The 18,525-nt window shown below is 46.4% G+C and overlaps 1 protein-coding gene across 1 annotated transcript; it reads left to right on the forward strand.

Annotated features, from left to right (window-relative positions):
* The first annotated feature begins 1,134 nt into the window (after positions 1-1,134).
* Positions 1,135-5,889, forward strand: LOC124663242 (probable GABA transporter 2). Its single transcript, XM_047200967.1, has 6 exons — positions 1,135-1,264; positions 1,352-1,582; positions 1,870-1,967; positions 3,355-3,541; positions 4,641-4,771; positions 5,052-5,889. Exons 1-6 carry the CDS (start codon positions 1,135-1,137, stop codon positions 5,676-5,678), a joined length of 1,404 nt encoding a protein of 467 aa, XP_047056923.1. The 3' UTR covers positions 5,679-5,889.
* Positions 5,890-18,525: the final 12,636 nt, after the last annotated feature.

An 18,525-nucleotide genomic window follows, 5' to 3' on the forward strand; every position in this document is an offset into this window, starting at 1 on the left:
CGTGACTCGAGTTCGAGTTCGAGACACACTCAAGGAAGTCTAAATTTTTGCTTGGTGCACCAACTGTGTTGGGTACGTGTCGACCTGCATGTGCATGCTCGCCGCGTGTCCCCGGCTTCCTACGCGTGTCAACGCGGTCGGGGCGGCTCTCCTCCCAGGGTATACAAGGAGACCGATCAGATCTGGAGAATAGCGCTCTTAGATCTCTCTCTCGCGAAGTTCCTTTTGCTGTGCTACTCTCTAGTCTTCCCCATCCCGACGACTGCGTGCACAGCCGTCCGGGAGAGCAGGCCTCCGAAACCCCGTCCGTTGAGATCCTGCACCGGGAGACGGGCGATAAGGTTTTTGGGGAGCGTCTCGGCGCGGCCGCCGCCGCTCGTTCGTCTTCTTCATCGACGGTTCGGCTGCTTCATCGACAGATCCGACTACACCATGGGCGACATCAACAACTCCCATGGTGGTGGTGTCTTCTGCTGGTGCGACCTTCCCGATCGCGATGTACGTGCTTTTACTCTCCTACCTTGCACTGCTACTTGTTCCATGTTCAGATCTGATGCATGTGCTTAGTCTGATGTGTGTGGTTAAGTATGCTTGTGCATCTGTAATCTTGCTTTTGGTAATTAAACTCACATGAAAATTGCCTAATAATCCAACAGGTTCACATGCACCCAGGTTCTGAAAAGCTCGCCAAACACGCCCTATATCATGCCAGCGTTATCTCCTTTTCGTATCAGAAAGTACAGACTTGAGGAAACACGAAATTTGCATCCACTGGCCCGTTCCGATCACGCACATAAAGGTGCAACTTTTTTCATCCTCACCCCGCAGCGTGGTGCATAAATACAGGGCGGCATTGTTTGGCATGGTGCTCTGCTCTCGACTCTCTCTCGAGAGAGAACGCAGACCCCACGCCACGCCACGCCTCGCCTCGCCTCCTAGTCATCACAGTTTAAGTTTAGAACGCCCGTGTGCGGCACGGTGATTAACCCGTAATAACGACTTCCTTATTACAGTACTGTATTAATTAACCGACCGAGTAGATATCTATAGGGACCGTGCGTGCCCGTAGCCCCGTACGGCCCGTGGGATATATACAACCGCCGCAACCACTAGCAACAGGTGGAGCTTCAGCCCATGGCGCCCGCCGCGTTCGACGCCGAGGCCGGCGGCCCGGCGATCGTGCCCGCCGCGGGCAACGGCACGCACAAGCCCGCCCCGGGTGCCGACGCGGACGCCGGCGCCGCCTTCGTGCTCGAGTCTAAAGGTACGTACCCCCACCGCGCGTGTCTCTCCCGCAATGACCCAGCTGTGATTCGATCCTAATCCGCCGTTTCTCATCCGTCGGCCGCAGGGACCTGGTGGCACGCGGGGTTCCACCTGACGACGGCGATCGTCGGGCCGACGGTGCTGACGCTGCCGTACGCGCTGCGCGGGATGGGGTGGGCGCTGGGCCTCACCGCGCTCTCCCTCGTCGCCGCCGTCACCTTCTACGAGTACTCCCTCATGTCCCGCGTGCTCGACCACTGCGAGGCGCGCGGACGCAGGCACATCCGCTTCCGCGAGCTCGCCGCCGACGTGCTCGGTACGGTAATCAAACAACTGATATCTCCATTACATCATCTATCTCCGAACTGTGTTCGTTCGTTCGCTGCAACGCCCCTTCAGTTCAGCACGACTTCGAGCGACAGCTTTCCTTGCGTTTCTCCTGCTGCATTGCGTTTGTGTGCACGGCATGAAGCGGCAGGACTGCTGGTGTATTTTGCCTCTGCTGTCGTGTGCTGTCCTGCTGACATTGATTTGGATGCGTGTGCTGGCGAGTTTGTGTGGGGAAGACGTATTGATCTGATTCCTTTTTTGGTGGGTGTGCAGGCTCCGGCTGGATGTTTTACTTCGTGGTGATTGTGCAGACGACCATCAACACCGGCGTCAGCATCGGATCCATCCTTCTGGCGGCTGATTGCATCGAGGTGCGTCCTGCGTACCTTCCAACAACACCTGAATTTACTTGTCTCATTACGCCGGTAAATTTCACTATAGTTTCCTCGTCGACATCGTCCTCGTTTTGGACACAGCTAGTTAGAGCTGTCTGCTCTCTGCAAAACTACCAGGAAATTCCACATAGATTTGCCGCCCCAGATGTAGAAGGGCCTTCTTGTGTGGACCTGGCATACTGGCATGTACACTTACCCTATGTAGCACGGGCTACTGCATGTTTTGGTTTCCAGAATTGTTCTGGCCTAAGTGCTGCCTCCGATATGAGGTATAGTCCGTGATCACTTGACGCTGCTAAGAAATCTGCTCATATACGCAAGACTGGCTTGCTACCCTACCCAATGCTTGGGACTGGGAGTACACGAAACATGCAATTAATGTCTAAATTGGCGTTGCTTGTGGGTGTGTCGTTTGCAACCATGCAGTATGTCACAGTCATATGCACCATCATCTAGTGACAAGATCTTGCATATATGATGCCATTATTCTCAAGTCTGAACCGTAGGAAAACCATGATAGATTATAGTCGGGCTCCGATGCGTCAAGTTGCTTCAGCATGGGAGGATTGCTTTGGCTTATCCACTGCTGCAACTACTGAATCTGCACGAAGAAACTAGTCTGTTGAGAGTCAGTGTTGAGTTGACATTACCAAGAAAGCTGCTAATGTACGCAAGGCTGCCTTGCCAATGCTGTGGATTGGGAAATATGCAGTTGATTTTAGATTGGCGTTGCTTGTGGGTGTGTCGTTGCAACAGTGCAGTGTGTCAGCATCATGCATCTAGTGACAAGATCACATTTATAATGACAAAAAACTATGATTATTGTACGAGTTTTCTTCAACCATGGGAACAGATGGTTTCCCACTCCGTTTATTCAGATGATATAGTAATGGACGAAACAAGTGTTCACATAAGAAAAACAACAAGTGAAGTAGCTCATCAGTCATTTTCAAGTGTTTGTTCTTGTTCAGGCTTTGGAAGGTTTGAACATACATATTGATGCATCCCTGACAGTATTACTTTTTCTGACATTCAAATACTATGAATGAAGGAGATATATAGATCTTTCATGTCTCTTGGCTTGAAATCTAAATACCTCAGTATATGTGCTAAAGTAAAACATAAATTAATCAGCAACAAATTGAATTCTATTGTCTGTCCGATAGAACGGACTTCACTAGCTGACTTGTTAATTTGTACATTTCTTAGAAGCAGACAAACGAATTGGAATGGAAGTTTTCAATCAGTGAAATTGCGTAAACATCATGATGTCCGCTGTCATAGAAATTGACTCAAAAAAATGCTCTGTGTTCTCTTCTTATGTCGTCAGTTGCATAAGCTGATCATTATTGTGCCCAAACAGATCATGTACTCGAGCCTTGCTCCCAATGGTCCCCTAAAGCTCTACCACTTCATCATCATCGTGGCTGTGGTGCTGGCTTTCCTCTCCCAACTACCATCATTTCACTCGCTGCGGCACATCAACTTCGCCTCACTACTCCTATGCTTGGGCTACACGATCCTTGTATCTGCTGCTTGCATTCGAGCAGGTATACTGCTTCAACTCTCGTTCTGACACATCCTCTATCTTTTCCCAATACTGTTCTGGCATGAGACTTATACATTACAGATTTAGGAATTAGATTCCTGACACACTTAGGATGGCATATAAGGGGAATCAAATGCCTTAATCTTTCAGTGTTAACTTCATAAACTGCTATTTACAGCTTACACCTCTGTATCGATTCTTTGATGTATGACACCAGAATAAACTCATGTGCAAAGAGCCAAAGATACGTCAAAACCGCAGCACAATGCATTATCTGTGACACTCTTCAACAAAATGCAGTAGTGTTGTTAAGGTGGCGCTGATTCCTCAGGAATTGTAGCACTACAAACTATTTCAGAATTCAGATTAGTCCATAAACTGATGAATATCACCTCACTAGTCACGTGGGTAGTAATCAGTATGTTGAGTGATTTGAGGTTTTCAATATTGACAACTAGAGTGGTCCTTTCTAACAACTGAACAGTAAAAAAGGTGTACATTAAATTGCGCCTAAATAGCGGTTGCTTTTGTAGCCGGCAGAATGAACTCTCCATTAAATCACCCATTTCAAATTATTGACGATTTTGTCCCAGTTGCATTTCGGAACTCCATAGGCAATAGTAGATTCTAGCTTTTATTGAATATTTACATTCTAGTTGGCAATAAAGACTATTTTTCGATGCTAGAATAAAGACTATCCGTGGGCCGATTACAGGAAAGCAGAGTATCTTGTTTCAGTTGTGCACATACAAATTTATGTTAGTTAATCATTGTGATTCCGATTTCAGGCACAAACCAACCAATAGGAATTATCGATGTGAGCTATTCCAAACTAAAAAATGAATTTGTTTGTTAGATTCTTCTGCAAGAATCCAGAGTTAAAAGCATTTTTTAAATGAAATTCAGAACTATTTTGGTGCAAAGTTCCAAAATAGTTTTTCTGCGAATTTCCAAAATAGTATATTAATAAAATCTTTTGCACAAGTCGAAAACTATTCAGGCAATAGTTGTTTAGTCTACATTAAATGCTTCCTTATAGTCTATTTAGTAGTTCTTTGTACTCTTTTCTATGGTATTTGACCTGTTACCATCCTTGACAGGTTTGTCGAAAGACGCCCCAGCCAAGGACTACTCTCTAAGCTCATCGAAATCGGAGCAGACCTTCAATGCCTTCCTATCCATTTCCATCCTGGCCTCCGTTTTCGGCAATGGCATCCTGCCTGAAATCCAGGTATTCTACGTTCGCTTTCTGAGCTACATATTGGTCAATTCTTGTCAGAAATCCCCTTCCATGTCTTCGTAAAGATTCAGCCCGGAGTTGTGCTATTGTACTCTGGAAACAAGTCTGTGAAAGGCCATGACGCCTGGCACACCGGGCCATTTGAAGTATCATGATGGTCTGGGCTCCCTATCGTGCCTGCATAGACAGGCCAAGTTTTGAGCCTTAGAATCGCATTACTGCCCATTCTACAAAATTAACATTGGGATTATTTTTGAACTCTGGTTCGCAGGCCACGTTGGCGCCACCGGCCGCCGGGAAGATGATGAAGGCTTTGGTGCTGTGCTACTCCGTCATAGGCTTCACCTTCTACGTCGCGTCGATCAGCGGGTACTGGGCGTTCGGCAGCCAGGTCCAGTCCAACGTCCTGAAGAGCCTCATGCCGGACTCCGGCCCGTCCCTCGCGCCGACCTGGCTGCTTGGCACTGCCGTCCTCTTCGTCCTCCTCCAGCTCCTCGCCATCGGGCTCGTCTACTCGCAGGTGGCGTACGAGATCATGGAGAAGAACTCGGCGGACGTGACGCGGGGCAAGTTCTCGCGGCGGAACCTGGTGCCGCGGCTCCTGCTGCGGACGCTCTACCTGGCCTTCTGTGCGTTCATGGCCGCCATGCTGCCCTTCTTTGGCGACATTGTTGGCGTGGTTGGCGCCGTTGGGTTCATCCCGCTGGACTTCGTTCTCCCCGTCATCATGTACAACATCGCGCTCGCGCCGCCGAGGAGATCCCCCATGTACATCGCCAACACGGCTATCATGGTCCTCTTCGTAGGCGTCGGGGCCATTGGCGCCTTCGCGTCTATACGGAAGCTCGTGCTAGACGCCGGCCAGTTCAAGCTCTTCAGCAACAACGTCGTCGACTGAAGCACTGTAGAATAAGTTTGTTAGGCGCCTAATTGAGGTATAGCGAAGTAATTAATCAGGCTACGTTTCCTTACTCCGTAGAGCTAGTTGTAAACAGTTCACAAGTACGTACGCGTCCATCGATTGAGTGTACACTAGGTACAGTATAATGTACGGGTCATGTAAATGGAATGTGTTACGAGAAATGCAATATACAGGTAGTGTCAGAGCATTGGCCGAAAAAAAATATTGACACGATCGATGCTATGGAGCGATGATCTATTTTGACGGATCAGACCACCTGCCCCGGTGAAATGTCAAAAAAAACTACCTCTCAGTGCGAATGGAAAAAGTACATTCCATCTACTGGTGCATCTACTGGGATAATTATTATTTGGAAGAGCTCCATTAATTATGCACTGTGAACCCTTTGCCTTGTATGTTCACTTCACCTCAACTACCTGTTCCTAGTCCCAGACACTTGTTAATATTTGCTGGTGAATTGAGAAATGATTTTATCAAGTGGATGTTTGATTTAAACAGTCCACCAGATGAGGACTAGCTACTGGTAGGAGATTTTAACTTCATCAGGCCATCTGCTAATAGAAATAAACATCAGAGAACAAAACCTTACTGAATTGCCACTTAAGGAGAGAAAGTTTACCCGAAGCAATATGCAAGAAAATCCTTTGTTAGAACAATTACACTGGTTTACCTCTCTCAGTTGGACCACTGCTTACCCATCAACTGAAGTTTATCCATAAGGAAACCCAACTTCTGATCATACTCCCTGTGTGATCTCTATATAAACCAATATTCCTCGCAGTAAAATATTTCATTTTTAGAACTTCTGGATAGCTCACCCAGGATTTATGCAAACTGTTGCAGATAGTTGGAACATGCACACTCATAAAAACAATTCTGCTGCTAATCTAAAGGCGGACGCTACGCGTCGGTCGCCGGATGGGACGGCCGAAAATCGGTCGTTCTCCGCGCCGTACGATCATGATCCGACGTCCGAAATTTACCGCAGTGCGAGATTTGCATTTTGCCCCCTGTTTTTCTGAAACTTAACCCGCGGTCCTTATACTAAGTATTACAACAAAATATCTCACTTCGCTTACAAAAAAAATGTACTATTACAACAAAAAATTACAAAAAATATAAACAAAATAGTATTATAAAAAAAATGGTTAAACAACAATTGTTTTGCTATAGGTTGGTTTACAACAAAAATTGACAACAATTACAATAAAAAATCAAAAGCTATAACAACAAAAAAACATGTGTTCGTGGCTGTGAACATTTGATTGAAAATAACACATTTTATATATCTATCAAATTACAACAAAAATCACCAGCTATTTTTACCAAAAAATATTAGCGATTACAACAAAATAATTTATAGCAAAACGTCCAGGTGAACATTACAACATCTCTGACATGCTTTCTCTATAACTTTTATATGCATTTGTTACAAAACTAACGAACATATACAACATCTCTACGAAAAAAAGTGTCCATGACTAAAACAATTATACCAAAAATCACAAATAATTACAACAAAAAAGTCATCCGTTTACAACGTATCAAGAAACACACATTTTCGTAACATATCACTTAGAAAAATCTTACAAAATATGTCGTGTGAGTTTACAACAAATTTTTTATCTAATTGTTACAAATCTGGAAACAATACTGTACATTTCTTAAAAAGAAAGCAACACTCCAGTTTGGGCCGAAAACCAGGCCCATAAAGGGCCGCGCGGAGCGAGGGACGACGACCGATCGCTGGCGAGCGATCGGTCGCCGGATCTGAAGCGTTTTCCTAATCTAAATACAAAATTCAAGAGACTAAGATATGATCTCAAATTCTGGAGCAAGTCAATATCAAAACTGAAGATATTTATTGAAAACACCAACAAAGCTATTTCACATTTGGATTCTATTGAGGATTCTAGAGGGCTAACTATTCCAGAGACAAATTTTCGGAATATTCTTCAAAAAACACCTGGCGCTTGAATTATCAACAACAATACTGGAAGAAGAGATGCACTATCAGATGAACAAAATTTGGGGATGAAAATTCCAAGTTGTTCCATAATATGGCCACTGAGAGACACGGAAGGAATAATATCTCTTCACTCACATCTGATGATGGTGCTTTTGTTACTGAGCACCCAGACGAGGAAAATCTAATTTTTCAAACCTATGAAAATAGGATGGGCACTACTTCACAACCTCCCATGCTATTTGATCTTGCCTTTCTCATTCAACCAACTGATGGTCTGGAAGATTTATCTGTGCCTTTCACTTCTCAAGAGATTGATGAGGTTATTAAGAGTATGCCTGCTGACAAAGCACCAGGACCTGATGGGTTTAATGTGTTAGGGTAATAAACTTGTTGTATTACCAGGGAGCCAAAGGCCACAATATACAGTACAGGTACAGGTGCAAATATGCAGGAATCCCCCTAACATATGGGGAAACTACAATATACAATATATACATCTAACACCCCTCCTCAAACTCATGGTGGATCCACAATACTGAGTTTGGAGAGTAAGAAGTCATGCTGCGCTCGGGTTTGTGCCTTTGTAAAGAACTCCGCCAACTGCAAATCTGAAGGCACATAATGAAGCGCAACAACCTGAGCCTGCACCTGAGCACGTGTATAAAAAGCATCAACACCAATATGTTTGGTAAGCTCATGCTTAACCGGATCACGTGCAATACTGATAGCACCTGTACTGTCAGACAAAAGTGGAGTGGGTGTCGTAACAGAGACCCCAAAATCTGCAAGCAACCACCGCAACCAGGTCACCTCAACAATCAACAAAGCCATAGCCCGCAGCTCAGCCTCAACACTCGAACGGGAAACCGCTACCTGTTTCTTCGTCTTCCAAGCAACAAGCGAACCACCAAGAAACACACAGTAAGCAGAAAGTGAACGACGATCCGTAGGATCACTCGCCCACGTAGCATCCGAGTAGCACTAGAGCTGGAGAGAGCTGGAATTAGGAAAGAAAAGACGACGAGTGATCGTGCCACGAAGATAACGAAGAACACGGAGGAGATGACTATAGTGAACGGTGGTAGGAGCTGAGACAAACTGACTCAGAATATGAACAGGATAAGAGATATCAGGACGAGTGAGAGCAAGATAAACAAGACTCCCAACAAGATGGCGATAACATGTCGGATCAGGAAGAGGATCACCATCAGTAGGACGAAGCTTAACATTAAGCTCCATAGGAGTCTCAACAGTGCGCTCATCCCCAAGAGCAGCACGAGCAAGAAGATCCTGAATATACTTTTCCTGAGAGATAGAAAAGCCATCGAAGTGGAGGAGACCTCAATCCCAAGAAAGTAGCGAAGAGGACCAAGATCAGTTATAAGAAACTGATCACGAAGACGAGCCTTGACAAAGGCAATATACTCAGGATCATCACCAGTAATGATCATATCATCAACATAGAGAAGGAGAAGAGTTCGTCCACAAGGAGAAGTGTGAACAAATAGCGCTGGATCATGAAAACTAGGAGAGAAACCAGCAGCAGTCACCACAGAGGCAAAGCGCTCAAACCATGCACGAGGGGCCTGTTTCAGGCCATAAAGAGAACGCCGAAGACGACAAACCATCCCATCGGGAACAGAATACCCAGGAGGAGGCTGCATGTAAACCTCCTCACTCAACTCGCCATTAAGAAAAGCGTTCTGAACGTCAAGCTGGGACACAGACCAGCGTCGAACATAAGCGACAACAAGAAGAGTACGCACAGTGGTCATATGAGCTAGAGGGGAAAAAGTCTCATCATAGTCACGGCCGTGCTCCTGCTGAAAGCCACGGGCCACAAGACGCGCCTTATAGCGCTCAAGAGATCCATCAGAGTGGGTCTTAATTTTATAGACCCACTTACACGTGATAGGACGAACACCAGGAGGGGGAGAAACAAGATCCCAGGTGCCAGTGCGCTCAAGCGCATCAATCTCCTCAGCCATGGCAAGCTGCCATTTAGGATGACGCTCGGCACCCCGATAAGAAGTCGGCTCGGAGGCAACAGAGAGACCATACTGACTAGGAGAGTAACGGTCTGGAGCACGACGCTGATGAACAGGCCGTGAAGAGGGAAGCTCATTAGCAGAAGACGAATCGTCGAAAGATGAGGAAGAAGGAACAGCAGAGGAAGGGTCTGAAGCCGGAGAACGAGGAGAACTAGGGGAACTAGGCGGAGGAGAGGATGGCGCCGAGGTCGAAGGGGGCGCACCAGACCTAAGAGGTCGAGGAGAAGGCACAGTGAGAGGTGCATCAGGAAATAGAAGAAAAGATTTATCATCCACCGGGTAAGTACCAGAGGTGGGGCGAGGATAGAAGGGACGCGTCTCATCAAACGTGACATCACGAGAGATACGCATCCGACAACCAACGGGGTCCCAACAGCGATAGCCCTTATGCTCATCACTGTAACCGAGAAAGACACACTCAATAGACTGAGCGATCAGTTTGGTGCATTCACGAGGAGGTATGAGGACATAGCAAACGCAACCAAATAAACGAAGAGTCAAGTAGTCTGGAGAACTACCAGAGAGACGCTCGAGAGGAATGCCACCTTGAAGGGCAGCAGAAGGCTGAATGTTAATGAGGTATGTCGACGTAGCGACAGCCTCAGCCCAGAAATGCGGCGGAAGAGAGGAAGCAATCATCATAGCACGAGTAGTCTCAAGAATATGACGATGCTTACGCTCGGCGACACCATTTTGAGCATGCGCGCCGGGACACGAGAACTGAGCGAGGGTGCCCTGCTTAGCAAAGACACCACGCAGGTGGTGGGAGATGTACTCACCTGCAGAATCATCACGAAACACATGAATAGGCGTGGAATACTGAGTACGAACCACGACCGCAAAGCGCTGATAAATAGAGAGTACCTCCCTGCGAGAGCGCATAAAAAACAACCAGGTGTACCGAGAAATCATCAATGAACAAAATATAGTATCGATGGCCCCCTTTTGAAGCAAAGGGAGCCAGACTCCAAACATCTGAATGAACTAAATCAAAAGGTCGCTGAGATACAGACACACTAGTAGGATAGGGAAGCTGAATCTGTTTAGCTAACCTACAACCATGACAATTTAAAGACGCATCTCCTGAGACAGACCCCAGAAGACCACGAAGGACTAATGACGATAAACGGGAGCCACAAAGGTGACCCAGCCGATGATGCCACTGCTGAAAAGAGCCAGTGATGGAAGCAGCAACCATAGGAGAACTGGCAGAGGAAGTGTCAGCGGATGGAACGCGAAGCCAGTCTAATTCCCATAGCCCCGGAGACTCAAGGCTGCGAGGGCCAGCTCCAACCAGGGGTTGTGTACGGCGGTCCTGAACAACACAAGAATCAGCGTCAAGAATGACACGACAACTAGAATCAGTAAGCTCGCTAGCAGAGAAAAGGTTCATCTTAAGACTAGGAACATGAGAAACGTCAGGAACAGAGAAAGAGGGAGTAGAGAGGGTGCCACGACTGGAAACAGGAAGAGAAGTACCATCAGCCGTGATAACACAGACAGGAGAAATAAGAGAGCGAAGAGCAGAAAGAATAGAAGACGCAGAAAGACCACGGATAATGTCCTGATCAGACAGTGCAACTGCAGAAGATCCTGAAGAGCCAGCCTGCTTACGAGCATGGTACTGCTGTCGTAAGCTGGGATCCCTCCTCCAGCAGCTAGAGATATCGTGGCCAGGCTTGCCACAGTAGGAGCAGGGAGGACGAGAAGGTGCTGTCATACCACGAGGCTGCTAAGGCTGACTGCGGCCCCGGACCGGAGGAGTAGAGAGTATCGGCGGTGCCGGAGACCGCAACGAAGCCGACGGCACAGGAGGACCACGAGCAGACAGCACAGGAGGACCACGAGCAGCAAGTACAGAGGGAACCTCAAGAAGACCAGCACCACGAAGACGAGTCTCCTCAGCACGAAGCTCAGACAGTACCTCGGAGAGCGGAACATGACCACGAGCAAATAGCTGGGCACGACGAGGCTCAAACTCCTCGCGGAGCCACGACAAGAACTCAAATACGCGCTGAAACTCCAGATCTGCATGCACAGTCAGACAGCAGGGACATGTGGCACACACAACTGTACGAAGAGAATCAAGCTGACGCCAGATAGCAGCACTCTGAGTGTAGAACTCATCAATAGTGGAATCACCCTGCTGAAGAGCATGCTCCTGGCGAACCACAGACAGGTAAAGAGCATCCCCAGACGGCTGATAGCGCTGACGAAGAAAATTCCACTAAGCAGCAACAGTGGGAAGACCCATGAACTCAGCAGCATACTGAGGCAGAACACTGGAAGTGAGAACAACAGCAGCACGAGCATCCTCATCTATCCACTGAGTGTAGTCAGTCAGATCAAGCCGGTACGTCGCAACAGCAGTAGAATACTCCTGGACCTTCCAGTCATACTCATCCAGAGCAGTGTCATCAGCACTCTTGGCTGCATCCTTGACCTCCTGAGTAGCACCAGGGGCAAGGGCAACAGGCGTCGGTGGAATAGGCGCCGTAGGAGCAGTGGGGCGCGGTGGATAGAGGACCTCGCCAGAAAGCACACCCCAAAGACGAAGACCGCGCATGTGGACGCGCATGAAGGCAGCGAAATCAGGATAATTTGCGCCATCAAAAATCACCGGGCAGCGATGAATCGCAAGATAGCCCGCCGAGGAAGACATTTTTTTCAGAGATGAGATCAAATCCCGATCAAATCAGAGCACGCAGACGCGGGCGGCCGAACGAGCCTAGCGGGCGGGCGGCGGCGTCGTCTGAGTGGAGCGCGGGACGGGGCGACGGCCGGGCGCGGGTGGCCACGGGCGGACGGCCGGACGACCTGGCGGGCGGAGCGGCTAGGAGGAGGAGCGGCGGCAACGGGTGGCGGCCGGAAGGAGGCGGCGGCCGGGTGGAGGGCGGGGCGCGGGTGGCGATCGGACGGGGGCGGCGGCCAGGAGGAGACGGGGGGGGGGGGGGGACGGAGTAGCCAGCCGGGCGGAGACGTTCAGGCGGAGATGATCGGCGGTGGCCGGGGCTACGAGGGAGAGGCGGCGGCGGCCGGGCGCGGCGGCAGGAAGCCGGGGCGGGTGGCGGCGACTGCGAGGAGAGGATCTAACGTAGCTCTGATACCATGTTAGGGTAATAGACTTGTTGTATTACCAGGGGGCAAAGGCCACAATATATAGTACAGGTACATGTGCAAATATGCAGGAAGCCCCCTAACATATGGGGAAACTACAATATACAATATATACATCTAACATAATGGTCTGGCACATTATTAAAGAAAACATTTACAAGCTCTGTTTTGATTTTTATGATGGGAATCTTAATCTTGAAAGCATTAATATTGGACATATCACCTTGACACCTAAAGTCCAAACTCTTGTGGGAATTAATGATTTTCGTCCCATAACTCTTCTTAAATGTGTCCTCAAGATCCTGACAAAGCTGCTAGCCAATATATTACAAAAAGTGGTCCTCAAAATTGTGCATAAAAACTAATGTGGATTTCTTAAAGGAAGAAATATGCAAGACTGTATTGCCTGGGCATTTGAGTTTCTATATCAGTGTGAAGCTTCCAAAAAAGAACTCATACTGCTGAAGCTGTAATTTGCTAAAGCTTTTGATTGAATTGATCACTCTGCTATGCTCAAGATTATGTCACACATGGGTTTTGATAATAAATGGATGAAATGGACTGAACAGATTTTTTTCCTCTCGAAAATCAGCTGTCCTATTTAATGGTGTTCCTGGTCGACAGTTTCAATGTAAAAGAGGAGTCAGGCAAGGGGATCCCCTCTCCCCCCTCTTATTTGTCTTAATAGCTTATCTGCTCCAGTCTGCAATTAATAAGGCCTACAGTAATGGATGGCTTACTGCTCCCTTCTCCCCTGACTTTGGAATGGACTACCCTGTGGTACAATATGCAGATGATACATTGATAATTATGCTAGCTAATACTGCTCAAGTTCAGATTATGAAAGGCATTCTTGAGGAATATGCACAATCAACAGGTTTGAAAATAAACTACCACAAGTCATCCATGATTCCTATCAACCTTGATTCCACTACAACTGCCAACATTGTTGCCTTGATTGGATGTTAGTTGGCTTCAATGCCATTCACTTACATTGGGTTACCTGGTGGAACAACAAAACCAACTTTACAAGAACTCATGCCTCTTGTTGATAGAATTGAGACGAAAGTATCTGTTTCTTTCATGCTCATGTCCTACAGTGGAAGGGTGACTCTGATCAACTCTCTGCTCACCTCTATTGCCAATTTCTCCATGTGCTCACTCCAGTTGAATCCAAAAAAATTAGAGCTGGTAGAAAAAATCAGAAGACATTGTCTATGGATGAAGAGGGGTGAAAATGGTGAAGAGAAATGTAACCCTCTAGCTACTTGAGACATGGTGTGTTAGCCAAAGAAGAAAGGAGGCCTTGGGGTCCTTAATCTCAAAATCCAGAACCAAGGGGTACTGTTGAAATACCTTCAAAAAATCTATAATAGAGAAGACACTCCATGGGTAAATTTGGTTTGGAATTACTACTATACTGGTAAAATCCCACATGCTGCTGGAAAATTTGGATCATTATGGTGGAAAGATATCTGTAAGCTAATGCCTATTTTCATAGGAATTGCTTCTAGTAAAATTAATATGGATCAAAAACCCTTTTTTGGAAAGACTCTTGGCTATCAACCATTACCAGTGATTCATACCCCAGAGCATTCTCTTTTGCCATTGATGAAGACATTTCTGTACAAGGGTTCATTTCCTCATCTAGTTTGACTGATCTATTTCATTAGCCAATTTCACCTGAAGCAATGAATGAACTCAGAGAACTACAAAGGAACACAACTAATATTACCTTCACACATCACCAAGACACTTGAAATTATGCATGGGGAACCGGTAAATACACAGCTAGCCAGTTTTACAAATTCTGCTTCACAGACATTGTACCCCATATTACCTATAACTGGTTATGGAAATGCAAACGTATACCCAAGATGAAATTCTTTGGTTGGCTTGTGTTACTGATAGACAAAACACCAGAAACATGCTCAGACGAAGGCACTATTTCTTGAATTCAGGTTATAATTGCTTGATGTGTGCTAATCCTCCAGAGGAAACAATTGAACACATGTTGTTTCACTGCCCTTTTAGTACTCTGTTGGGAAAAGGTTCGCATGAATCGGCACACTAATACTGATAGGAAAACAATCATCCAGAGAGGAAAAGATCACTGGCACAAACCAATGTTTATGGAAATCTTTCTTGTGGCTGCATGGAATATTTGGAAGGAGAGAAATAATCTTCTCTTTAAAGGAATAGCCCTCAATATAGACTCTTGGACACAAAGGGTCAAAGCAGATCTTCTACTGTTGGTTCATGGGACCAAACAGGACCTCCACAGCTTCATCTCTAATTTTGTAGATAACTCATAGAAATTATGTACGAAACATGTAACCCCTTCTTCTTTTATATTCTTCCACTTGGAATACACCGCGTAAAGGGTTCTGATTCATTAATACTAAGGAAGCCTTTCCTAATGTCAAAGCTTTCAAAAAATGGCAAAAGTACCATGGCAGCATGCTGGCTAACTGGCTAAGCGACACGTGGAGGATGCCGCCACTGGATGTGGTGGACCACATGCCGCCGTCGATGGTGGCGGCATGTTGGGAAGATTTGTGCGCCATTAACGACGACGCCCGGTGGTGGGCCCTATCGCCGTGGGGCGCGGTGGCACGCTGGCGTGGCACATGCCACCACCGGCTGTGGCGGCAGGTCTCCTGCTGGCCGACAGCAGCGCGGCAGGCCTGCGCGTGAATGTGATGATTCCCATGCTTTTGGCGCGTGAATGGAGTGTATGGAGCGATTTTGATGCTGTATGGGTCTAACAAGCCTGATTCGCAGGCATTTGGCATGAACTGCTATCAATATTGATACAGTGTGATTCTCAGACTTGAAACGACGTCCGCCGCTAATACAGGAACAAGACCACCGAAAGAGCTTCTCACTCCGCATGATTTAAAGATAGCAGCTGCTCACTCCTCACAGCTCATTGTTCTCAGACGAGCGCTGCTACTCTCTCTTCTCGCGTGAGCTGACTAGAAGTAGAAGAGAACCAAGGTTGAGTGCATGAAAGTGATCATTGATATAGTTGTGCTTGCTGATGGTTGAGTGCATGCATGTTTTTTTATTCGTACATCAAGGTGAGATCTTTTAGATCACTCTATTCGTATATGGATGCTTTTTTCGCTTGCTATTTTTTGTGTAGTGTAGTGTATCTAACTCTGTAATTAGGCAAGTAACATTATGTTAGCATGTAGAGTGAAGTGAGAATTTTAACATCTGAGCAGCAGGTCGTAGTGTAGTGTAGTATTATTGCATGTATGAGTGAAATTTTAACATATGCGCAAATGGTCAAATTTATTGAAGAAATAACTGCGTGCCTTAGGTGGATTTTATTAAGTGATCACCTTGTATGTTAGGTGGATTTTTTTTAATAAATTCATTTTTTAATGTATATTTTAGGTGGATTCGAGCATACACCTGCTCTCAGACTGTTGGTATAGAAGTGCAGAGTTTGTGTTGTTGCTGATTGGTATTATTACTTGAAATATTCCGGTGCCTAAATAGTTTTTGGAAGAACATCTATCTGCAAATTAAGGTATATATATGTGTGTTTCAATATGTGGTCTTATAATATTTTTCAAGTATTATTTAAGAATTCTTGTGTCGTTTTTTGTAAAAAAAAGGAGTAATTATTTTTTTAAAGTCTTAATGGCATGTTAAAATATCCGCTGTAATGAAATTATTAAAACATAAATACGATTTAAGGTAGGATGTTACTAATATTATTTTAAAAATCCGATTGTGCGGTAGGTACGATGGAAAATTTGTTAGTGTTCTATGGGGACGTCGTACGTGACCAATTTGGTGGGGTGGATTTCTCGAACTGCGACTTGATGGAAGTTCGAGTGATAGACATGGTCAGTAGAGCATTTGAAGATGTAAAAAATGCATCCAAGCCCCATTTGGTCAGGAGTTGCGTGGCAAGAGGATGACGGTTGAGGCCCTTATCTGGATAGAAGGAAATGATAGGACAGGACCTTCCCGTTGGGGTTTGCAGGAGGTAAAAAATGGTGCAAATTGGCATACGTATATGAGGTTTGCAAGCACACCTGGTGCTTCTATGTACGGATGGATGATGGTGTATGTGCAGTTTATTTCAGCTAGTGATGATGCCGGATTCAGTAGGAGCGATGCAGAGGAGCAGATGTCCATCAACGCAGGCCCTAGCACCGGCCCGTCGGAGCAGCTTGCCATCACCGCAGCTCCTAGCATCAGCCTATCGGAGCATATGGCTAGCCACCATAATGCTGACCTAGGATATTGGTTCGTGGTCCTCTACATCAGCGAACACGTGGAAGGATTGCCTAAGGTGTTGGACGATGACCGAATCCTCCTCGAACAAAGAAGGTGTTGGTCCTTCCCAGAGGGCGGTTCCAGGTCCCAAGGGACCTGACTTCTTACAGACCATGACCATAAGCAATGAATTTCGCTCTGTTCCAGACCTAGGAGAGGCAAGTCTGCTAGTTGGGCAAAGTTTCCTGACAAGGACTCCGCTGACCAGGTAATAAAGAGATATGCATTGGGCATATCTCGGGAGCACAGAGTGAAGCAGTCTGGACGAAGTTAGCTAAAAGTGATATGTGTCAAATTGAATGAGGGGTGCAGGGGGAGAGTGATCGTTTGAAAGAGCTTTGGGGTATGTCAGCCCTGACATATCTCAAAAATAGAACCACATAGCTGCGAGCAGGTTGGGGATCTGGAAAAGCACCGCAACGTCACCTCAAAATATGTGTCACATATCATGCAAGTGATGATGGAAAAATACATCAACGTTAGTGTGAAGATGATGTAAAAAACTGCAGAAGATTAGATTGGCTTCAAGGTCAGCTACGGAAAGGCAAGGCGTGCCAAGGAGGACATTTACCATAGGTTGTATGGCACATATGAGCAAGCATATATGAGCTAGCCCCTAGAGTGCTCCATTAGATATCGTCAACTAACCCGGGGACTCAAGTATTCAGGAGACAATATCAACACCCCAGGGAGGAAAATGAAGAAATACTTGACCGTTTATTATGGGCATTCCCCCATGCTATACACGCATTCCAACACTGTCATCCGGTGTTGTCAATAGATGGTACCTTTCTCACTAGAAAGTACAAGGGCACACTCCTGTTAGCGATCGCAGCAGATGCAAACAATCAACTCCTTCCTATTGCATATGCATTGGTCGAGAGCGAGAACAAAGATAGCTCGTTCTAGTTCCTATGCTTCTTGAAGATTGCAGTCGTCGGAAATCGCTCCGATGTTTGTATCATCTCTGATCACAACAAGGGGCTATTGAGTGTGCTCGAAATTATGAAGGTGTCAGAAGATCCTGAATGGGGGTGGCCCGATCTAGAGACAAGGTGGTGCATGCAGCATTCGGCAGCCAATTTTTACTCAAAGTTCAAGAACAAGGATTGGTTCAAGCTGTTCAAGAGAATGTGCATGCAGAAGACAACAACGAAGATGAATGCAATTTGAAATGGAATCAATGCAGAAATTGAGTGTGCTGCATTGCCGCAGATAGAAGATCGAAGGGGTCGTACCATGACAGTAAATTTGTCTACGTGGATTGCCGGTTGCCCCGATTTTAGCAAGTGGGCGCTTTCTCACAACTCTGGGTATTGGTATAGCAAAATGACCACCAACATGTCAGAGGTGTCAATGGAGTGTTGAAAGGTGTGCGCGCCCTCCC

Source organism: Lolium rigidum, chromosome 6 (assembly GCF_022539505.1).
Source record: "Lolium rigidum isolate FL_2022 chromosome 6, APGP_CSIRO_Lrig_0.1, whole genome shotgun sequence".
In the NCBI taxonomy this organism is placed as follows: domain Eukaryota; kingdom Viridiplantae; phylum Streptophyta; class Magnoliopsida; order Poales; family Poaceae; genus Lolium; species Lolium rigidum.

Coding starts and splice junctions, on each gene's coding strand:
- LOC124663242 (XM_047200967.1), top strand. CDS start 1,135: ATGGCGCCCGCCGCGTTCGACGCCGAGGCCGGCGGCCCGGCGATCGTG. Junction 1,265..1,351: donor CTTCGTGCTCGAGTCTAAAG/GTACGTACCCCC, acceptor CGTCGGCCGCAG/GGACCTGGTGGCACGCGGGG. Junction 3,542..4,640: donor TGCTGCTTGCATTCGAGCAG/GTATACTGCTTC, acceptor CATCCTTGACAG/GTTTGTCGAAAGACGCCCCA.